Source organism: Chanodichthys erythropterus, chromosome 23, assembly GCF_024489055.1.
Source record: "Chanodichthys erythropterus isolate Z2021 chromosome 23, ASM2448905v1, whole genome shotgun sequence".
NCBI lineage: Eukaryota > Metazoa > Chordata > Actinopteri > Cypriniformes > Xenocyprididae > Chanodichthys > Chanodichthys erythropterus.
In genome coordinates, this window is record NC_090243.1 from 9492610 (window position 1) to 9517372 (window position 24763).

The 24763-nt window shown below is 35.5% G+C and overlaps 2 protein-coding genes across 3 annotated transcripts; both read right to left on the reverse strand.

The window, feature by feature from the left end:
* Positions 1–1868: 1868 nt before the first annotated feature.
* hnf4g (hepatocyte nuclear factor 4, gamma) lies at positions 1869–17907 on the reverse strand. 2 transcript variants are annotated; one of them, XM_067377414.1, is made up of 10 exons: positions 17768–17907; positions 11323–11491; positions 9621–9715; positions 8184–8290; positions 7525–7680; positions 5467–5554; positions 5205–5357; positions 4870–5106; positions 2713–2826; positions 1869–2413 (listed from the first exon to the last, which is right to left on the reverse strand). In XM_067377414.1, the coding sequence occupies exons 1-10, from the start codon at positions 17793–17795 to the stop codon at positions 2280–2282; spliced, it is 1281 nt and encodes a 426-aa protein (XP_067233515.1). In that variant the 5' UTR covers positions 17796–17907; the 3' UTR covers positions 1869–2279. The 2 variants fall into 2 exon arrangements, with proteins under 2 accessions (XP_067233515.1, XP_067233514.1); XM_067377413.1 differs by lacking the exon at positions 17768–17907 and adding an exon at positions 15630–16155.
* Positions 17908–21762: 3855 nt separating this feature from the next.
* Positions 21763–23777, reverse strand: LOC137013571 (probable G-protein coupled receptor 141). Its single transcript, XM_067377415.1, has 2 exons — positions 23533–23777; positions 21763–22670 (listed from the first exon to the last, which is right to left on the reverse strand). Exon 2 carries the CDS (start codon positions 22663–22665, stop codon positions 21772–21774), a length of 894 nt encoding a protein of 297 aa, XP_067233516.1. The 5' UTR covers positions 22666–22670; positions 23533–23777; the 3' UTR covers positions 21763–21771.
* Positions 23778–24763: the final 986 nt, after the last annotated feature.

Below are 24763 nucleotides of genomic sequence, written 5' to 3' on the forward strand. Positions count from 1 at the left end.
TGCACTTACACCTAGTGATATCAGATTGCTTTCTGGAAAACCATCCAAACAGGGCGCACTCCAAAACTTATTACGCTTTTTGAATGCTGAGGTATTGACAACACGGACTTCACCTGCACCAAACGCTGTTGTTTAGATGTAGAAAATAGCCTGATTTGATGTGTCTTCGAATGAGCATACGGTTCTTGCTCTTTCTCTGTCTGTCTCTCTCTTTTGGAGGCAATGAGGTGACAGAGATTCATGATATGTCAGAGAGCACACCATTTCACCTGGCTCAGATGAGATGTTATGATCATCTGCTTTCTAGTCTTAGCTTCATCGTTTTGTTATAATTGTATAGTTTCTATGTATAGCTCAGAGTGGCTTTTCACTCTCAGGGTTTGCTTCAGAAAACTGACAAAAGTTGCAAATTGGGACATATAAATAACATCCCAACTAAATCTTTTTTTTTAAGCTTCATATTTATACAGCTGCCACATGAATCAACTGTAAGAATGTACCATTCCTCTTAGCATGCAGGGTCCATTGACATTTGTGTTAGCATGCTACATTTTGAAAATGTCAGTAATCAATTATAAAATAAAAGCTCTTCTTGCCATTAAAACTTTAGCACATTCTGATGTATTATTAAACACTCAAAAAAAAAAAAATGAATTGTTGGATTTACTTAAAGGGTTAGTTCACCCAAAAATGAAAATTATGTGATTTATCTTTTGTTTCGATTCAGTGGTTCGGATCACGTATCAAACTGCCAAAACTGTCATGTGAACTATAGAAATTTCGAAACACTTGACGTAACAAAGCCTCGTTTACTGAAATCACGTGACTTTGCCGCTCCAAACCACTGATTCGAAACAAAAGATTCGTAAAGCTTTGAAGCTTCATAAAGCAATGTTTTAAAATTGCCCATCACTAGATATTGTTGAAAAGTCGTTGTTTTGTTTTTTTGGCACACAGAAAGTATTCTCGTCGCTTCATAACATTAAGGTTGAACCACTGTAGTCACATGAACTGTTTTAAAGGTGCCATCGAACGTTTTTTTACAAGATGTAATATAAGTCTAAGGTGTCCCCTGAATGTGTCTGTGAAGTTTCAGCTCAAAATACCCCATAGATTTTTTTTTTTATTCATTTTTTTAACTGCCTATTTCGGGGCATCATTAACTATGCACTGATTCATGTTGCGGCCCCTTTAAATGCTCACGCTCCTGCCCACGGAGCTCGCGCTTGCCTTAAACAGTGTATAAACAAAGTTTACACTGCTAATATAACCCTCAAAATGGATCAAAGTGTTCGTCATGCATACTGCATGCATGCGTCGGATTATGTGAGTATTGTATTTATTTTGATGTTTACATTTGATTCTGAATGAATCTGAGGCTGTGCTCCGTGGCTAACGGCTAATGCTACACTGTTGGAGAGATTTATAAAGAATGAAGTTGTGTTTATGAATTATACAGACTGCAAGAGTTTAATAATGAAAATAGCAACGGCTCTTGTCTCCATGAATACAATAAGAAACGATGGTAACTTTAACCACATTTAACAGTACATTAGCAACATGCTAACGAAACATTTAGAAAGACAGTTTACAAATATCACTAAAAATATCATATTATCATGGATCATGTAAGTTATTATCGCTCCATCTGCCATTTTTCGCTATTGTTCTTGCTTGCTTACCTAGTCTGATGATTCAGCTGTGCACATCCAGACGTCCTGCCCTTGTCTAATACTTTGAACATGAGCTGGCATATGCAAATATTGGGGGCGTACATATTAATGATCCCAACTGTTACTTAAAAAAAGTCATTAAACAAACAATGCAAATTAATCCATACATAAAAACAACTCGGACTCAAAGAGTATTTATTTATTTATTGTGTTAAAGGGCACATTTTCAAGCAAAAATTAACATTTCTTGAGTGTCACAGTATAATTTTCTTAATAAATTAAATCTTGAGTTTCTATTAGTACAAAAACTGTTGACAAGTCTCTTGTAACTGACAATAATTTGTTATTAATAAACGAATATTGTCTATATTTACTAGTTACTACGAGCGGTAGGTTGATAAGCAGGTCTGCCAGCATGACAAACACTATAAACCTTTCCAACATAAATTTTTAAATTTGTGGTGGTCCACTTTGACAATACATTTGGAATTTGTCTGTAAAGTTCTCTTTCGATCAGTTAAATATGTTGCGCTGGAGGTGGGGAAGAGTTTAACTCACACAATTTACACATATACAAAGACACAGGGCCTGTGCTGGAGAGGAGACTCATAGAGGAGGCTCAGGAGAAGGTCTGTTTGACATGGGCTGTGGCGGTAGCAGGAGAGCCGGGCTGCCGGAGGGCTTATAGGCCTCCTGGTTCTGTACTGAAGTGGGAGATGGAATGGGGGTATCTGGGGATGCTGAAGAAACAGAAAAGCTATAAAACGCACTTAAAGTAGCTTGGTATTTCATGAGCAAATTATTCAAATCAGGGTTATTGTCATTAAACATTTTTATAGTATAAAACAACATTTTATTACTTGAAAAAAAAAAAAAAGAAAATATAAAGATAAAATTTAATTCAAAATATTAACAAAAACTATAATAGTATATCAATGATACTAAAGTAACACTAATGTTTCACTAATGTATGATGTCTGGTATTTAAACAGCTGACACTGACTATATTTATGAACAAATAAATACAAGACCATCTTACCCATCTGCTGTGAGTGTGCAGGTCCTGGTATGGAGCTAATGACTATAGTCTGTCCTGTTACTGGAACCTGAGGGTGACCATTGTGATGTAAGTGAGGTTGTTCTGTGGTCAAACCTGCAAAAATAAAATAAATAAATTCCATTATTGGGTGACTATTTAAAAGACCATACTCAAAACTATGTTCATACGTTATCCTGATTTACTAAAGTAAGCCTACAACAATAATTTATATTTTGAGCGGTCAGGTCAGATTTAACAGAGCATTTCATGTTTTCCACATTCATCTGTGCCTGTTGCATCACGTCTATAAGTAAAGAAAAGAAGGTCTGGCTATATGGTGGCAGATATGCTACTTCCAACTTACAGCCACAGATGGTGATAGAGACACCAAAGTTACATAGTGAACATTTGGAGTAATATCGGCCCTTTCCCAAATGGAATCCTAAGCCCTTGCGATCTTGAGTTCATACTTTCATGATTTAACGCTGCTCTGACAGTCGAGAAGAAGTCTCACAGGCATGCGGGCCTGGCAAAAGTGTGCATCAAGTGTGCATAATGACCGTAAATGGCGCACTCGCAAACACCTTTCTGAAACCTAAAATGACAAATGGAACACCATAAGGTCTTGACTTAACGGACACGTGCACATGGTGCCCATTGTAAGTCTGCAAACCTGCAAGTGAACATGCAGTGTGCCATTCGGGACAGAGCCATCAATGTCCCTTTTAAGGCAAGTAATTTCACTCGGCGGCCATCTTTGAAACATCTCTCGAGCAGCTATTTCCGTCATGCAAGTATAGCTCCTGTCTCTTTAAATGGGGAAACACCAAATTCTCCAAAGCTGTTCACCAAGCTTATGATTAAATTTCATATTTGAAAATACCAATTAAATCTGAAAACAATTGACCAGCCAATGTGCATGTGGAGTCATAAGTGTGCGTCACCAGTGTGCAAAACAGCAGTGACGCAATGACTTTACCATTTGATCCTTCGCAAAGCCCCGCCTCTCTTAGTTACTGTTGCTTTGTCGGACAAGCCGTGGCGCTGTCGTCCACACGCAGTGAAAAATACATCGCGGAGTAAAGAGGATACTGACAACACGTCGACGGACAAGACAAAGCAGGTTACTTATGATATTAAACAATGTCCCAGCTTTCAAACTGTGTAGTTTTTTAAGAAATTCAAACAATAAAAACCGTTTTGTGGCTCTTTAATGTGTCGTGACCATGGTCATGACAGATTGCTGTAGCGCCTCAGCTCAAGAGGCTCGTAAACCGATCATTTCTTCCTAATAATCCATTTATAGCATCAAATAAACATGAATGAACAAGAGAATGAATGTTGTTTCAAAGGCGTAAAGACGTCAATACACATAATTTTTCAAGTTTAATTCCATCAAGGTTAATCTTACTCCTGACTGCTTTTTCGGACAAAATGGCGGATTCGGCATTCTGATTGGTTAAATCGCTTGTCAATCAAACTCCCTGCGAAGGGGCAATTGGCTCTTTTATTTAGAAGGCTGGACGTATTCCGCCACATGTTGCACTTTCTCCCATTCATAGTAATATCATGAGCGCACCGTCTTTGTATTACTACATCTAAAGTCTTTGTTAATATTATATCAGCATGAAATTGAAGTTGCTTTTCTTTCAATTTAAATTCCAATTTCACTTTATTGTTGCTACTTCTTCCAAAATTGTCTCGCATCCCACAGCATTCACTGTCTTGCATCAATGTACATCTATACACCACATCAATACAATACATTACAGTACCATAAACACCACTTAAAACAAATAACAATACAAGTACATAACTGGCTGCAATACATAAAATGAATCATTTCTATTTTCCCAGAATCCTGAGGCTTACTTAGAACCCCAACTCTGATTTAATAATTGAACAGACTGGTGAACAAAAGATTGTGAAACTACTTCTCGAAAAAGAATAAATTATGTATTATGTACAAAGTAGTGTCTTAATATGGTACCCCAATATAGCACACGCTAATATGTGCAATATGTAATATTATAAGAGAAAGACCAAGCACACTTGTTTCAGAATAAAGTACCTGCTGTCACCTAATTTAAAAAATGATCATAAAGCATTTTTCCGCTCCAAAAGCCCATGCAATTGAATGCTTCACCTCATACTCACCCCCAAGAAGCATCTCCTGCAGCAGGTTATCTATCTTGGCAAGACCAAAAAGCTTGATAAACTGTAGCTGCTCAATCATCTGCCAGGTGATGCTTTGCAGAGTAGGAAGCAGCAGCAAAAGCTCCCCGAATCGCCCACGAGAGTCATACTGCCGGTCATTAATGTAGTCTTCCAGACTCATTTGAACCTGATAGCGCATCGCCTTGATCTTAGAGGGGTCTCTTAAGCTTTTGGCGTCTAGAAGTTCAAAAAAACAGAGAGAGTATAACATGTATGGATGTGTTTCAAGTTAGATATTGGGTGTTAAATGGATGTTCTGTTTTATTTGCATATACCTGGATCAAAGAACACAATGGCCTTTAGAGCTGCATATTCATTGTCGTCAATTTGGATGTCCTGGAAGGGCAAGACCAGTTCATCCAAGACTCGGTTGGACACGCGACCTATTTCCGGCTCAGGGCAGTTTCGATGGACAACACAGCCATTACCTGCATGGACAATAATAAACAAAACATCCGCTTGAGTGAGTGTGTGTGTGTGTAATTGGCTATCTATAATTATGTTAAAAGGTGAAAATGATTTTCTATTAGAAGTTACCTAGAAGCAAAAGGTCTTTGTATGGCATTGACCTTTTAGCCACACCAAGCAGAAGGTGTTCGCCAGCATGAGCTCGTAATAAACTAACCTGGAAAAAAGGAGGCCTGGTTTAAAAGTCTTCTGTAAACCTACTGTAGTACCACAATGAAATGCACTATAAGGAAATTTTATTTGATCGAAAATACAGTAAAAACAGTATTATTGTGAAATGTTTTCTATTTTAATATTTTTTCATCAGCCATTACTCCAGTGTTCACTGTCACATGATCCTTTAGAAATCACTCTGATATGCTGATTTAGTGTGCAAGAATCATTTCTTATCATTATCAATGTTGAAAACAGTTGTGCTGCTTAATATTGATGTGATAACCATGATAAAAAAATTTCAGGATTCTTTGATGAATAGGAAGTTTAAAAGAACAGCATTTATTTAAAATATAAATATTTTGTAATATTATAAATGTCTTTAATGTCACTTTTTATCAATTTAAAGTGTCCTCGCTGAATAAAAGTATTAAATTCTTTAAAAAGAAAACTCCAAAAATTTATATATATGGGTCAACAACATGACAGGTTTTTTTTTTTTTTTTTTTGTCCAAAGACCTTAATAATAATAATAAAAAACAAAGATATGAAATCCAAAGTATAAGGTAGTACAACTAGACCACTTTTATTCAATCCAAAAGGTTTTAATTATATTTTGCTACATATAAAGGTATTTTAAAGATTTTGAAGTGTCAAAAGGTCATTTGGTTTAACCGTCCAAAGGCCAATACAGCCATTTAATTTGTGATTAAAATATCTTAAAATTAAATAAATGGATATATTTATTCTGGCATGATTTTATAACATCATATATCAAAATAGTGCAAAATGATATTAAAATTATGTGTAGAAGTCGTTGCTTTGTTATGAGAAAGAATGTCGGAGTAACCAATGTAAAGGGACCATTTTGGATCAAGTCATGCTGTCAATATCATGTGACAGGATGTGACATCATTCAGACACCTGCAAAGGACCACATGGTTGTGAAGAAAAGTTACTAACTCTCTTAACTATTTGAAAAAATCATGTTTTCACTTGTTCATACGCATGTCCTGAAACATCAGGTCATTCGGTACAACCGCCAAAAAACATGGAAAATGTTGTAATATTTTAAAAACTTGTACTAAATATAATATGTTTGACTTTTTGCTAGCTAGCTAGATATTAGCCTGTTAGCACTGTTTGAAAATATCGTCATTCGGTATAACCAAAAGTGTCATTCGGTTAAAGCAAATTTTGGATAAACCGAATGACTTTTTTGGTGACAAATTATAAAAAAAAATGACAAAAGCAGTGTTAATTAATTATATAAAAACCACATAATCTCATTGTTAACACTTAATAAAACTTCAAAATTAATTCAAAATTAATTATATCTCCATTAGGTTTTTTTTACCCTTTAAAAACCTTATTCGTCAATGACCCATATATAATATGTAAATAATATATCATTATATATAGTATAGTATAATCTTCTTTAGTCAGAATATTTTGAATGGACTTGATTTTTAGAAACACATAGTGTAGGTATGGTCTCTACCAGCAGAGGGCTAACTGGGCAATCCTAACCAGCCAAACATTTGCCATCTTGCTTAATAATGCACTGCCGGTGACAAAATGTAATCTTTATAATGCGAAATGAGTCATCAGTTTTAGTCCAGAACAGAAAACCTACAAATTTTAAATGCATAAAAACTACTAAAAGTAATTATCAACTTTTAGTAGTACACTACCATACAGTATACAGAACCCAAAGCTAATTCACATGAACTAAGCGCCATTTTTATTCTTTAAACTCATATTTAAACATTGGAAGGTTCTGCATGTTTAATAACAATAATCGCAAGGGGGGAAATCCGAAATTTAGAGCAACACAGACAAGCATGCTAAATGGAGGCTAAACTAAATCAGCCATGTGAATAGCAAATATTGAGCTTCAGTGAACGGCCCTGCAATTTAACCCAAGGGCCACCCCAATTAGCACAGCCAGTGTTGCTTTCCAACGGCCATTACCTGGTCATCAAGTGGCAATTCGCCGAAGGCTGGGATGTATTTAGCCCACTCTACCAGAACAAGCAGCTGTTGCTTCATAGATTCACAGACATCACTGATAGTGGCTGATTTTTTGTCTGAAACATCAGCAGGCCCCATTGGGCTGGCGGCGTTGATCTGTTGAGAGACAGACGAGAGAGAGAAAAAACGAATTTACCGTGTCCTCTAAAAATGCTTTTGCACAGGCTGTTGCTTCTCTCTGGGAAAATTCACACAGGTACTCATGCAGATAATTAGAAATGTTGATGACACTGACTGATGCTCAAAGAAAGCAACGCTCATGCAAATTACAGTTGTTATTTATCTCTCTATGTTATTATTAACTACTAAGCAGAACTTCATCAGAGTTACTGTGATGAAACCTCTCTTCCTTCTTTAATCAGCCCTGCTTGTTGCTGGTTAATTTTTGTCTTTGGTGACTCCAGCAGAATGCATTAAACCATAATTGACAATCATAGCAATGATTTATTGCTCAAAAGCAATAAATGTTACTGCCGCAGATACCGTAATTATATGCGTGTTTTTCATTTTCTGTGTCTCTGCCCTTTTCTACTGACATTCTTTCTCTTTCTTTTTGTGTGCGTGTGAGCATTTCGATTAACCTTGATAGGACAGTTTACCTGCTGCGAGAGAGCTTCAGCATGAGCGAGGGCTGTGATTGGCGGCAGATCATGTGAGTCTTGCATGTTCCTCCTAGAGCTGATACGGTCCCGCTCATTCTGCACAGCTGAAAACAAGCACAAACAATTTTGCTGATTAGTGATCTAATAACAGTTAGGAGTTATTACTGATTAGCTAAGATGAAGGGTGTGTTTCTCAAGCTCATTTCCAGAAAATTTCACACACTGCCAAGAAATACGGGGTTCACTGGCAGAATGAATCATTCATTATAATGTTTTTTTTAACGTCATTAAACGTATAAAGAGTCCAGAATTAGCTTTTTGCCACACCTGCCAATGATAAATGAATTGGGAAAATCCATAAATATTTCCAACTGGCAATGTTACTGTATTTTGCATTACTTTTAAATTTCTTAAATAATTTTATAAATACTTGTCTCTATGTAAATGTAATTATTTAGACTTTTTTTGTTTGTTTGTTTTTTTGATACTTTGTATAAATTATATTGATTTCTACTGGCAAATATCAGCTGAACATAAAGATATTGTCCTTACAAAAATATGATACAGATATGTGTGATTTTTCTCATATGTAGACTTTCGACATTGGGTAAAAATTTTGAAGACACCTACTGAGAAAAAAACTAGCCAAAGATTGTTTGCTGGTCTTAGCCAGTCTCATTGCTTGATCTGGTTTGGAGTTTTTGCTGCAAGACCAGTTTGACACCAGCTTGGCCACCAAGGTAAACTAGCTTAAAGGGATAGTTCACCCAAAAATGAAAATTCTGTCATCATTTGCTCACCCTCAAGTTGTTCCAAACCTGTATACATTTCTTTGTTCTGCTGAACACAAAGGAAGATATTTGGAAGAATCAAGCAGATCTCGTCCCCCCATTGATTACCATAGTAGGAAATAAAAATACTATGGTAGTCAACGGGGGGCGAGACTAGCTTGATTACAAACATTCTTAAAAATAGCTTCCTTTGTGTACAGCAGAACAAAGAAAATGGCAGAATTTTCATGTTTGGGTGAACTATCCTTTTAAGTCAGCTAAGACCATTAAACCATCTTAGGCTGGTTTAAGATGTTTTTTCAGAAGAAATGGGAAGCAATGGTGAGCAAATTAAAAAATAATAAATGACTGTCGTACAAACCCCTGCATAAGCTAGAGGTAAAACTTTAACTGACCACAGTCCTGAACAACGTGTACGCACGGAAAGTGAGGTGGAGAGCACATGATCGCCCATCATAAAAGTCTAAGCCAAGGTTATACATCCAATAAACTAAACATCCTTGTGTAATCAGGGCAAGTTTTATGGCATCATCTATTTTACTCACTTGAGTTCCCTCTTCCTTGTTACTCCATGAGATGTCTGTTCAAGACTGTGGGAAATGGGAGTTTTTGTGGGTAAAATGTATGCATATCAAATGTTTACCTTCTTTCTTCATTCCAGCTCGAAAGCATTTGTGAAGTCTACAGAAACGGCACTGGTTCCTTTTGTCTTTATCAACGACACACTGACGATTAAACCTGCCCAAAAGAAGAAGAGCAAAACACAAGAGCAAAACTTTGTAAACACCATGTTAATAGTATAGCAATACATGTATTAAAAAAAAAAAAAAGGTGTTTTGGTCAATTATTTGTAATTAGAACTGGGAACTGTAAGGAATAAGAATGTAAGAAATGAACAATTCCAGTTCCTTAATCATTCCTTAAATGATTCTCTTTTAATCTTGATATTGACATGACAGAAGTAATGGCTTATGGTTCAGTGAATTGGTCAAATTCATTAGACCAATTCAATCTGAGTTCAAGACTGATATGTGAGTCTTTTTGACTGATTCATTAAAAAGAACTGACTCATATGACTCACTCAGTTGTGAATCAGGCTATACTGTTTACACTTTACAATAAGTAACACTTTACAGTAAGTTCCATTTGGTGCCCATTAATGCATTAACTAACATTAGCTAAAAATAATCCAAATGTTTGTTACAGTATTTCCTCATGTCATGATTCAATACATATCACGATACTGAACTTACGATATGATATTATTGCGATACTTCAAGACATTAACTGTAGATTAAAATACTAAATTTGGTATTACATTGAGGGGTGGAAATGAACAGGCTTGGACTTGGTGCAGGTAACCCAATATACAGGACAATGATGATACCAGAATAAAAATATTCATGATTCTGAAGTTGAAAATACAGAAAAATATGAATATGCTTGCATTCTGTCACTGACTGGATATATTTAAAATAATGTAGGCCACTTTTTACTGGTAACATAAGACAATAGGCATTATCAGGACCTACAAATATTTCCCCATCGCATTATTATACATTATATTCAACAATATACAGTAGTTCAATGTATTACTGACACAAAAAATCTGTAAACTCGACACAGTAATTTTAATTTTGGGTGAATTGTACACAATACATATCGTCGCTATCCACAATATATATTGTTGCAGTTTTGTATTGCGATATATTGTGATACAATATATTGTTACACCCTAGTATTTATTTATCAGTTAATAAAAATACAACTGTTCATTGTTAGTTCATGTTCATTAAATAATATTAACAGATACTGCTTCCGATATTAATAATATATTAGTAAATGTTGAAATTAAATAGGTATTTTCATTGTTAGTTCATGTTAACTAATGTAGTTAACTAATGTTAACAAATGGAACCTTATTGTAAAGTGTTACCATGTTTGTTTATACTTGCCATAACCATTAATGCAACAGAATGTCATTAAAAAAATCGAATTTCTTAATAGAAAATGTTATTATTGTTAACTAAAACTGTTTTCATTAACTGAGATATAGCTGAAATAGAATTTAAATATATCAAAAGCTTAAGCTTAAAAAATATTGGCAACTAACTGAAATAAGTGTACTAAAATTAGGAAATGAAAATAAAAATAACGAAGAAGTATTTTAAATATATACTAAAAACTGAACATTTAAAATAAAAAGCTATTCATAAATATTATAGTAGTATAGAAATAATACTAAAATAACACTGAACATGCTTTCTTTCCCAGACAAAAATGATTTTCAATACACAATATTCATTTTATAGTGTGAGCATCTGAGTTGTATGAGTGTGATATACCTGCAGGAGTAGACATGACTTTTCCTGATGCTCCGGCGGAAGAAGCCTTTGCAGCCATCACAGCTGGAGGCGCCATAATGTTTACCTGTGGCTTTGTCACCACAGATTGCGCAGTTGGAGCTCACGCCATTTTCTCCTTGACTGATGTTGGGCTCTGTCGGCATGTTTTCTGTGAACGACAACAGTGACAGTCAGGATTGAGATCATCACACACAATATTATTGCCACCTGAACACTTTGGTTTCAGTCAAATGAGGGCTCAATGATTCACTTGGGTGGCTTTTAGATCTTTTAAAATAGAAAATCATGTCTATTGAATATCCAGAACACTAAATAGTGGAAATTTACTGCTGCTAAGCTTCTAGATGCTAAGCTAAGCATGCTAATTCAAGCTAACAAACACAGAGCCTAGTGAGTCTCATAAAGCTACAGGACGACACGTCTATCAAATCTCGGCCTTTTTACTCAGTCTCTCAATCATAACAGCTAATGAGGAGAATAAGGAAGAGTTCTGCATAAGTGAACAAAGGCTGCTTATCCTAAAAGAACTTCTAATGCAACAGAGAGTGGCACCCTTCTGTTCATATAGACAAGGATGAGAAATCAATCATTCCTTTGTGCATCCAAAATCATAACATTTCAACAAAAGAAATGCAGCAGGGGACTTTAGCCTTTTATGCGCTGAGAGTGATTGGAGCCCCCCGCTGTTGTAGGACAGACTTAATTAGGATTAGCCTCTGTTTTATCGCATAGACAGATACTCAATGGAGATTGACATCTCATGGATAAATGTTAATGTGGGTTGAAAGCAATCTCTTCTGATTTAGTTTATTCCCAAAGTGATTCCTTCTCATTTCAGAATAAAACATCATTTGAATGCAAAGGGCACGTGCGGTCGCAGAGAGGCAATTTTATCCTGCCGGCTTTCGTACATCTGCAGAGCATGTTTTGAAGTATTTCGTTTCAGAGTTAAGGTGTTACAGAGCTTAAAATGAAACAACTGAAAAACTATTTTCATTCATGGCTTTATGGGCGTAATTAAAGAGATAGTTAACCCAAAAATTACTCACCCTCATGTTGTTTCAAGCCTACATGACTTACTTTCTTCTGATATTTTGAAGAATATTGGTAACCAAACATTTTTTTTGGTGACCATTGACTTCCATAATATGGATAAAAAACATTTGAGACATTTTTTAAAAATACATTATTTTGTTTTTCACACAAGAAAGAGATTCATACAGTTTTGGAAAGATATGAGGGTGAATAAATGATGACAGAATTTCCATTTTAAGGTGAATTGTCCCTTTAAAGTCATCATGAAATAAAAAATGAAGTTGGCTTTTAGGATGAATATGTTAGCCTTACGGTTATCTATAAGCTAGTGTGCTCCAAAACAATGACAAAATTCATATTTAGAAGATATAAGTCTTTAAAACTTACAGTCTCTCACTTACGCCAATATGGATCAATGATTTGCACTTCAGCATCTCATCAGATTTTCTGTCCAATCAAATGCTCTCTAGAATCCTGCCTCGCCCCCTAGATGCTGAACCTGGGGCTAAAATCGGTCTCTTGTTCACACATTTATTATTTTCTACATGGTGAATGGCACATAGTGCACTATATAGGTGATAGGGAACGATTAAGACGATTAAGAAAAGTGTAAATATGCTTTCCATTGAGGCGAATGAAGTCTGGTTTCACCTTAAGGGGCTCGCACACCGGACGCGAAGCTCAGCGCCGCGCAACGCCGCGACATGTCTTAACATTGTTTTCTATTGTTTTCTGGGCGCCGCGGACAGGCGCCGAATATCGCCGCCGGTGTGCGTACACCCATAGAAAATAATGTGTTCGAATTTTAAAAACGCTGAGCTTCGCGTCTGGTGTGCGAGCCCCTTCAGCGTCACGCAAACCGCCGCAGCATATGCGTGAGTCAGTGCAGACCACAAAACATATCGGACCCATTTGAATTCTGAACAGAATCCTATATTTAAAAGTGACATAGAGAAGATTAGGAGGAAAAACGGTTAGAGATTAGAACGAAACTGAGGCTTTATCAAACTCAACAGCTCTGGCCGAGCTGTGATATAAACAAAACGCTATTGACTATTTTTAAAAAGGGGAGGAGCTGGTCGCCCTGTCTTCCTGTTTCAGTGGGAATAAGTGGTGCAGTCACTTTGTAGGCCAGCCGGTAGTTAGAATCACACTGGTTCCTTCGACAAAAACCCAATCGAATTTTTCCATAGGCTTTTGGATTATCACAAAAAACAAGCTTTGTGATTAACAAAGGTTTATGATACTTACACGTTTTGTCCATCAAGATAATTTTCACAGATGAACATAACTTTTATGAATTTTTAAGCCTAAAAAAATGCTAACTCGCTTCCACGTTTTGGCCTACAAAGTATGACATTACTTTGCATTTTAGCACTTCTGGTTCCATCGTCCCAAAGTCAATGGGTTTTTTGAATGGGATTATGTTTAAAAGGCTGAAATAAGATTTATGCTGAACACCAGCTCAAGACACTTTCATGTTTTATTCTATTCTATAAAATACATCAGTTTTACCCCACTCGTGATTTTTTGAAGCTGTTTGAAGCTGAAGCGTCATACCTGCACCACTCTATTATGTCGACACATTGAATAATACTGCGCGTTCCAAGGCGCTTCAGTGGGCCTTTAAGCACAGGATGATTAAAGAAAGCTGAAGGATGCCCAGATGTATACACATTTTAGCCGAATGCGACGACCAATCAATCTCAAACCCTTTCCTACAATATATTCAATGTATACTTTGCATGAAAACATCAACTCAAAATGTGAGTTTTGCTTTTTGCACAATTTAAATAAAATGAGCTAATGCAACCCTGCTTAATTTCACTGTGTGCAATCTATTTGCATTAATCCTTGACTCAGTATGCTTTGCATGGGACTGGACTGGGTGAGGATGATTCGGTAGTGTAAAAAAAATTTTTTTTTTATTTTATATTACTTGGAATCAGTTACAGTAGATGTCATAAAACATTTTTTCAGTGCTCCCAGTTAGCATTTATCTGCAACAGATTCAGTCAAGTTAGCATGACAGATCTAATTTTAGTTTTTATTTGCTCAACATAAAGTATGTGTGTAAAGTTTACTCATTAAATTAATTTTAGGAAACTCTGAATTAAGTTTATCCAAAGAATTATTTGTCTAGCTGTCCTTCAGAGAATGTGCATTTGCCTTTAAATAGTTTCTATTCCAGTTATTTTATGACCTTTCTCTATCTCTGTGTTTAGATGCACTGTAAAGAACTGTAAAGATAACTGAGAAATCTCTACAGCAATTTTAATAAAGCATTAGGTTAATGGAGAACCAAACTGGATAAATCACATCAGATTGTGATGACAGAGTGAATAAAGATATGGACCATGAACAACCCAAAGACATAGGTTTAAAAGTTAGAAGTGGCAACATGCACCCTTGACAAAGACATTTCCCATGATGCCCCAGGGTGACTGTCCCTTTAATAAATGTACTTTGATTTTTTGGAATAAAAATACAAAATAAGATCATGAGACAAACATCCTTTCACGCCTCAAAATATACAAGTTCATTGTTGTTCTTGTTTTGAATTAAAGGGATAGTTCCTCCAAAAATGAAAATTCTGTCATCATAACCAAACAGTTAATGGGACTTCCATAATTTGTTTTCCTTGGTTACCCATATTCTTCAAAATATCTTCTTTTGTGTTCAACAGAAGAAAGATATTCATACAGGTTTGGGACAACATGAGAGTGAGTAAATCATTTGTTGGTGAACTATCCCTTTAACGTTAAAGTTGTACAAAATATACTAAACTTGCACTTAAATATATCCCGTTTTGTCTTTTTTTCCCCAACCTATCAACCCATGGAGAACTTTGTCTCTAATCCTGAGACTCAGAACTCTTTTCTCAGGATTTGAGTGAAACCCTCTGTTGAATTTTAAACTGAATGGAAAGACTTTCAAAATAGTTAGCTAACAGTTATCTCTTTTAGGAGGTAAATGATTCTGCTGGGACAAATCATTCCAGACAGTTCAGACAGCTATTAAACCAGCCATGACATGGCGTCCGTCCCCTCCAGACACGTCCAAGTCAAGTCACACTAAACCAAATTAACACCCACATCAGTTAGAATTGACACTAATTCAGTTAACAGTTCAGTAACCACACTATAGCAAACAAGAAATTCGAGTAGAATGATCACTTGTCCAACAGCATCAACCCCATCTGCTTCAAAAGTACTTAAAAACATATTTTGGACAAAATGCACAGCACTCACCACCACAGTAAAGCACCTCAGCATTCTCAAAGCCCAGTGTGCTATAGGTCGGGTCTAGGCCCTCGCAGTAATTGGCTACATCCATGTCTAACAAAGATTTAGGAAGAGGAGTTGGTGAAAACTTCATCCCTGCCTTGCTATCTCTACTTCAAGTCGTCCTGGGACAGCGTCTCTAGGAGAGAGAACTGAGAGCAGCCTTAGGTTGACCATCTCTTCAGAATGCTGATTTGTCATCTTCTAAGACAAGGGAGGAGCCTTGGCCAAGACTCCTCACCTCCTTGCACAGAACTTATCTTCTCCCCTTATCCTATACTTATCAGAAGGATGAAGAGATAACAGTATTCCCCATTTGCTCCAGAAAGGAACCAGAGGTTTTAGTGGTGCAGCCCAACCAACAGGCCCTATTCTCAGGCAAAATGACAAAGTAATGCACCATCAAATAACCAAAAAATGGCAAAGACTGCAGAACAATGCATTTATAAAGGCACACTAGGAGAACTAGGAGCTTCCTTTTGTAAACAAGGATATTGATATTTCTGTTGTAAATCAATGGGGTTTTCTCAGCTTGAGATGTCATGGCTTAATACAAAATTTACTAAATTAATATTTAAAAACGAGGTATCTCAGTTACAGCAGTTGTTGCATTCTATGATTATTACAGACATCTGTCTGACACAAATTCAAGACACTGAAGAATTATTTGAATGTCATTGATGAGCCATTTTTCATAACTAAATAGTTAAATTCTATCATTTACTCACCCTCATGTCCTTGCAAACCTGTATGACTTTCTTTCTTTTGCAGAATACAAAAGAAAATATATTTTGGTCAATGGGGTCCAATGTTTGTGTGTTCTAAGAAAGAACCATATACAGGTTTGGAATGAAATGAGTGTCGCTTTTAGTCAAACTATCACTTTTAAGAGTTTACCCAACAAAAAAATAATTTTATGACGAAATAAGAATAAAAACATCACAAAAAAAGACATCAGTGCAGCACCGACAGCCCTGTACAATATATGTGCAAAGGCATAAAGGAAACCAAACAAGTGTCTCTGGTGAAAATATAATTTTTAAAGCATTCAACTTTAATGAAATACTTTGCCATTTGGTTTCCCTAAGAGTTTGTTAGATTTTAAAAGATCTGTAAGTGTGAGTACTGTTTTCTGTAGACTAAACTGCAGAAAACAAAAAGACAACAAAATATTAAAATAAAAGATATAAAATATTAAATAAAACAGACATGATATTAGATTCAGTAAGCACATGGATACTCTTGAGGCAACACCACACAGGTTACATTTTAACTTCACTCCAACAAACAATGTTTAAATGAGGAAGTGCTCAAATGTTCACGTGACAAGAGTTAGGGCATCTATTTCATGCCCTCTATTTTCAATAAATTGCATTACACCTTACTAACAAATTACAATGCACAGAGAACATCATATTGCAATATACTCTATTTTAGTTGACCTATCATACAATATCAAAAAATAAAGTAAATTCAAGGTCAAACTAATTGCGTGGAAGTAAAATATCACCCCAGGACTGGGAAAAACTTGCAGTATCAAGTTAATAGCCTGCATTCAGTTTTGTATTAAAAAAGCCATTAATAAGACTTTTTGTTTAGGCAACTGAAATATTTATCTGACCTAAAAGAATATAGTATGATGGCATGTTTTCATGAAAAATGCAACCTTTTAAAGGAACTTATTTACAATGCAAAAACAATTGTGAGAACGTGAATTTAGCATATTTGAAACCTTTTTCAACAACATAGCTCTAAGATATAACACTAATAATTCAATATAAGCACTGCTTATTTGTGCTCACAAATTAAAATCCTGTACATTTTATGTAAGAAACACAAAGGCTACATTTATATTTGTTAATAAGAAATATAAAAATAAAAAAGACACGAATGTTGACGTCACAGCCTGACTTCAACTTGAGCGATATTTTTACATGTAGGTTAGTAGTAAGCAGAGCCATATATATCTCTCTATGGCTCTGATAGTAAAGACCTCTTTAAATTCCTAACAAACATTTTAACGGATTATTATTTTTTTTTTTTCTCCTTCTTTCTTTAACTGGCCCACGATTGAATGACTGCAACTCAAAACTATCTGGTCTTACCTTCTCCACGTCCAACAACGATTTGCATTAATCCACCAAAACTCACACGAACATGGCTCAAAATTGTATGCTAATAAATATGTTTTGCTGTTACAGAGAGCAAATGCGAGTACATGAAGTGTTTAACATGTCATTGGATAATACTTTTGGTGGTGTTGGGGGAGCCTCTCATTAGATCGATTTACTAAACAAACTGAAAGTTGGGTGGAGATGTTAAACAGTAACTAGCCCCAATAAAACAGAAGACATGAATCGTGTTGCCTGTGCGTGGGTTCACTATACGTAAAGAATACTGACATACAAGTAGAAACATTTAAATGTATAGCTAATGTTTATAATATTTAGACATTTTTGTATTTTCAGAAAATAAATATATATATAAAAGCCTGCTTATAAACAATTTGGTTGGACGCCCAAATCATAGTTTTACAGAACTATCATTTACCTTTCAACTGGCTCTTTGACGTTCTCTAATTTTACCAGAAGAGGGCGCCAAATCTCTATTTGCCGGTCTCGGTTGGTCAGTCATTGGTCTTGTATAACATAAAACCACATTTTTAAACTCATACATGTATCGATTGGTTTTACTTCTGCATAAGTCTAAAAGTCGTTAGCTAAGTTACAGGCCTAAATTAGTGGGGCATTTTAAAGGACTCACGAAATCAAAAGGGGTTTGTGATTTTTAGTCGATGAGACTCGTATGCCTATAAGTTTAAAAAAAAAACTCCCTTCTTGAGGTAAATAGCCTATAAGTTTTTTTTATTTTTAGTCGATAAGAGCCACATGTATGCCTCTAAGTTGAAAAAATACCTTCTTGAGGTAAATAGCCTATAAGTTTTGTGATTTTTAGTCAACGTGACTCACATGTATGCCTATAAGTTGAAAAAACTCTATTCTGGAGGTAAATAGCCTATAAGTTTTGTGATTTTTAGTCGATGAGACTCGCATGTATGCCTATAAGTTAAAAAAACTCCCTTCTTGAGGTAAATAGCCTATAAGTTTTGTGATTTTTAGTCGATGAGACTCGCATGTATGCCTATAAGTTAAAAAAACTCCCTTCTTGAGGTAAATAGCCTATAGGTTTTGTGATTTTTAGTCGATGAGACTCGCATGTATGCCCATAAGTTAAAAAAAAACTCCCTTCTTGAGGTAAATAGCCTATAAGTTTTGTGATTTTTAGTCGATGAGACTCACATGTATGCCTATAAGTTGAAAAAAATACCTTTTTGAGGTAAATAGCCTATAAGTTTTGTTATTTTTAGTCAATGAGACGCGCATGTATGCCTATAAGTTGAAAAACTCCCTTCTTGAGGTAAGTAGCCTATAAGTTTGTTATTTTTAGTCGATGAGACTCACATATATGCCTATAAGTTGAAAAAACTCCCTTCTTGAAGTAAATAGCCTATAAGTTTTTTTTATTTTTAGTCGATGATACTCACATATATGCCTATAAGTTGAAAAAAACTCCCTTCTTGAAGTAAATAGCCTATAAGTTTTTTTTTATTTTTAGTCGATGAGACACATATATGCCTATAAGTTGAAAAAAACTCCCTTCTTGAGGTAAATAGCCTATAAGTTTTTTTTATTTTTAGTCGATGATACTCACATATATGCCTATAAGTTGAAAAAAACTCCCTTCTTGAAGTAAATAGCCTATAAGTTTTTTTTATTTTTAGTCGATGAGACACATATATGCCTATAAGTTGAAAAAAATACCTTTTTGAGGTAAATAGCCTATAAGTTTTGTTATTTTTAGTCAATGAGACGCGCATGTATGCCTATAAGTTGAAAAACTCCCTTCTTGAGGTAAGTAGCCTATAAGTTTGTTATTTTTAGTCGATGAGACTCACATATATGCCTATAAGTTGAAAAAACTCCCTTCTTGAAGTAAATAGCCTATAAGTTTTTTTTATTTTTAGTCGATGATACTCACATATATGCCTATAAGTTGAAAAAAACTCCCTTCTTGAAGTAAATAGCCTATAAGTTTTTTTTTATTTTTAGTCGATGATACTCACATATATGCCTATAAGTTGAAAAAAACTCCCTTCTTGAAGTAAATAGCCTATAAGTTTGTTATTTTTAGTCAATGAGACGCGCATGTATGCCTATAAGTTGAAAAACTCCCTTCTTGAGGTAAGTAGCCTATAAGTTTTTTTTATTTTTAGTCGATGATACTCACATATATGCCTATAAGTTGAAAAAAACTCCCTTCTTGAAGTAAATAGCCTATAAGTTTTTTTTTATTTTTAGTCGATGAGACACATATATGCCTATAAGTTGAAAAAAACTCCCTTCTTGAAGTAAATAGCCTATAAGTTTTTTTTATTTTTAGTCGATGATACTCACATATATGCCTATAAGTTGAAAAAAACTCCCTTCTTGAAGTAAATAGCCTATAAGTTTTTTTTATTTTTAGTCGATGAGACACATATATGCCTATAAGTTGAAAAAAACTCCCTTCTTGAGGTAAATAGCCTATAAGTTTTTTTTATTTTTAGTCGATGAGACACATATATGCCTATAAGTTGAAAAAAACTCCCTTCTTGAGGTAAATAGCCTATAAGTTTTTTTTATTTTTAGTCGATGATACTCACATATATGCCTATAAGTTGAAAAAAACTCCCTTCTTGAGGTAAATAGCCTATAAGTTTTTTTTATTTTTAGTCGATGATACTCACATATATGCCTATAAGTTGAAAAAAACTCCCTTCTTGAGGTAAATAGCCTATAAGTTTGTTATTTTTAGTCGATGATACTCACATATATGCCTATAAGTTGAAAAAACTCCCTTCTTGAAGTAAATAGCCTATAAGTTTTTTTTATTTTTAGTCGATAAGAGCCACATGTATGCCTCTAAGTTGAAAAAAATACCTTCTTGAGGTAAATAGCCTAAGTTTTGTGATTTTTAGTCGATGAGACTTGCATGTATGCCTATAAGTTGAAAAAACTCTATTCTGGAGGTAAATAGCCTATAAGTTTTTTTTATTTTTAGTCGATAAGAGCCACATGTATGCCTCTAAGTTGAAAAAAATACCTTCTTGAGGTAAATAGCCTACAAGTTTTGTGATTTTTAGTCGATGAGACTTGCATGTATGCCTATAAGTTTAAAAAACTCCCTTCATGAGGTAAATGGCCTATAAGTTTTGCGATTTTTAGTCGACGAGACTCGCATGTATGCCTATAAATTGAAAAACTCCCTTCTTGAAGTGTAAAAACTTTTATACAGGCCTAGGCCTATTAGTTCGCTGTTAAATTGATTCTTTAAATAAAATGTATTTAGGTCTACTCTTTTAACTCAAAAGCACAAGTCATATCTAAACAACTGCCATTTCATTTATTCTAAAAAGAAACAGGTTAATTTTATGTAAAAACATAATTTAGTAGGCTAGTAGGCTAAGTCTCCCTTAATAAAAGCTACTGTGGTAGGCTACTACTGTTATTTTAATATAGGCCTAGCTACCATGTTATATGGTGTTTATCTTTAGACTTTCAGTGTCTTTCTCTCCATTTCTTTTTAACACAGCTAGCCTACCACAGTTACTGCTTAGGTAGACCTTCTCTGACACAGCATAGTCGCGTTTTCTTCTGAAACATTTTAGCTGAGCAGCGTGTTTTTGAAATACTACTTGTTTCACAACGTTCAGAGAACATTCAAATGTAACTTTCGTAATGTCTGCAAAATACGCAAACGAAATAGGCTAAAAAACAAAACGAAAATGGAAAACAGAAAGTTCCCTAAATGTTAGCAAAACAAAGACAGAAACAGGTTACTTTAAACCATTTTAAAAACGTTCAGAGAACATTCATAAATAACGTTTTCATGTTAATGGGAACGTTAGCCAGACGTATAATAGCCCATTGGCTATTTTTGTCAGCTAGGTTGTTCATTTACCATTTCTGTCAACGTTTTATAAGTATTACACTTGTTCCCTGTAAAAACAGTTCCCGTTTTCCCATCTGCAGTCCATGATTGATGGTCAATGATGTGGAGAATAGCTGCTTTAGGTCCAGCACACCTGACACACGCCCCTGCCGGTGAACGTCAGCATGTCGAAACACGTAAGTCCCGTGATGGCCAGAAACACCTCATTTGCCGGACTAAGCTTTACAGTGTCGTCCAGGTATTTCAGCCGAAAAAGGTGGTACGGTACCAGGCAGGTGAGCATGATAAGTACAAAGATAAGGTTTTTTATTTGGACCCAAAACTCTTGCTGGGATCGACTGGCTTGTCCGTACTTGCGTATCATCGCGTGCAGGATGATCGCCTGGATGCCGGTCTGAACACACGACACACTGATAATAAAGATGGACAGAATCATGTTCAGGGCGTAGACGGCCTTGTTCTCTATCATTTTCCCAAATTTAAAGCACTGGTTTTCCTCTGCGTTGTCATTCACAATCCCGTATTGATTCAGCACGAGGGGAAGCATGATGAGCAACAGGAGGATCCACACTAGAACGCTCGCGCCGAGTGCGTGCAGCCGCCTGTAGAACTCAGTCCATTGCATTTTCTTGTAATAATGCAGGAAACGAAGGGTAAGAATGATGGCGTATATGGTAAACACCATGTATACGTGGATATGCACCATGGCGCTGACCAGTTTACACATCCTCTCACCCAGATTCCATGTTTGGGTCGCGTAGTAGTAGATTCTGAATGGCACGGTGAGCAGGAAAAGAAAATGTGCGACCATCAGGTTCAGGAAGGCGATGGTGGTTAACGAGCGAATGTTGGTTTTTAACAAGCTTATCATGAGGGTCAAGCCTGTGATGCCCACCAGAAGCACGAAAGTGTAGATGACGATAAGGGTGATTCTGAAGGGCTCGGTGAGGTGGGGTGATGAAGTAGACACTGCAGGGTTGGTGATGTTGGCAACTGTGGTGTTCATCGTCATGGTCCCTAGAGAGAAAACAGAGATGTAGAAAACATAAAAGTCTAAGGCAAAGTATGGTAAAGTCAGTTAATATACATAGAAAAGAGATCTGCATTGTTTCTAGTTAAGTTAAACTCACAATTAAACTCTAAAAATGCTTTGTTTTCATTCATTTTACTTGCCACAAAAGTTTTTAGTTCCGTTTTATTCATTAGTAATTATTCCAAATGCAACAATTAAACTTAAAAGGATAGTTAACCCAAAACTGAAAATTGTAAATTTACTCCTTCACATCCTTCCAAAACTGTATCACTTTCTCTCATCTGTGGAACAAAAGAAGATATTTTGAAGAATGCTGGTATCCAAAATACTCACATTTCTCAAAATATCTTAATTTATGTTCCACAGGGCAAAAAGGAAAGTGATACAGGTTTGAAAGGACATATGAATGTTTGGATTATTATTAAGTTACGTTAACAAAGATGAATAAATACTGTAACAAATGTATTGCTCATTGTTTGATGATATAATTCAATGCATTAATGTTAACTAATGGGACCTTACTGTAAAATATTAGTGTTTTTTTTTTAAAACAAGTCAGTAAAAAGCTAATGTACAAGTAAATGTATTTTGTAAACCCTCATTGCATTCCTTTAAACTTTAATTTTGAATACTTTGTGTAAATATACAAAAAAAAGAATAATTTTAGCTCCTATGAAAGTGCCAAGCCACAACGTATACATTTATGGTGGTTCTGTTGCCTTCAGAGTAACAATGAAAGCCAGGTATTCTAACTATTTTACAACACAGTGCATTTAAAATGTTACAGTTAGTGTACATAATCAAAAATTAACAGCTTAACAAGAGAGTGAAGCAAGATATACTTACCCTCAGAACAACGGAGATGTCAGATCAGATGAGGAAGTAAGGTAATGTGTTTGTTTCATTTGCAACTCGTTCAGTAACCGCTATTTTAGCACATTCTCTTGAGGAGGCTGGACTGCTGGGTGTTTCATGATTCACACTGTTGCGCATTTGACAATTCAGTTTAAGTGGCCAACCTCTAAAACAGCGAGAGTCGCATTGCCAAACAACCTCTCTGTTGTTTTTTTTAGATTCCAGTCATGATAAAAAAAACTGCAAGATCACAGCCATCTGGCATTTCTGTGCTTTATGGTCTGAATGTATTCTAATAATGCCTCTTAAAAGTATTTCTTAGTAGAAACTACAAATATCAAATCTTAATCACTCCATTCTTGATGTCTAGACTTAAGCTGACAAGGTTTGTGGTTTTTGGTTTTCCCCTGCATGTTTGTCACAGCTGCAAAGGGGGTTGGGGGTGTGTTCTCAAGTAAGTTATTAATGGATATTGAAGATGTGAATAAAAAAAATGTAGGTTTTTGAACAGAATATAACAATATTTATATAATAGAACATAAGTAAATAAAAATATTCTGTTTGTAATGTCATAATGATACTTTATATAATATGTGGGTTAGTTTACCCAAAAAGGAAAATTTGATGTTTATCTGCTTACCCCCAGTGCATCCAAGATGTAGGTGACTTTTTTTCTTCAGTCGAACGCAAATTATGATTTTTAACTGCAACCGTTTAACTGCAACCGCTGCCGTCTGTCAGTCAAATAATAGCAGTGATTGGGAACTTGAACAATAAAAGTCGAAAAAAACTTCCATAGACAAATCCAAATGAAACCCTGCGGCTCGTGACGGCACATTGATGTCCTAAGACACGAAACGATCGGTTTGTGCGAGAAAACGAACATTATTTATATAATTTTTTACCTCCACTATGTCCAACTGCGTTCAGCTTCCGGCTAGTGAGGTCTGATTGCGCTCTGACAACGGAAGTGATGTCTCGCGCTCATTGAAGTATATGGGCGAGACATCACTTCCGTCTTCAGAACGCGTTTTTTGACCTCACTAACAGGAAGCTGAACGAAGTTGGACATAGTGGTGTATTAGAGGTCAAAATTATATAAATAATGTTCGGTTTCTCGCACAAACCGATCGTTTCGTGTCTTAAGACATCAATGTGCAGGGTTTAATTTTGATTTGTCTAAGCAAGTTTTATTTACTGTTATAGTTGAAGTTCCCATCTA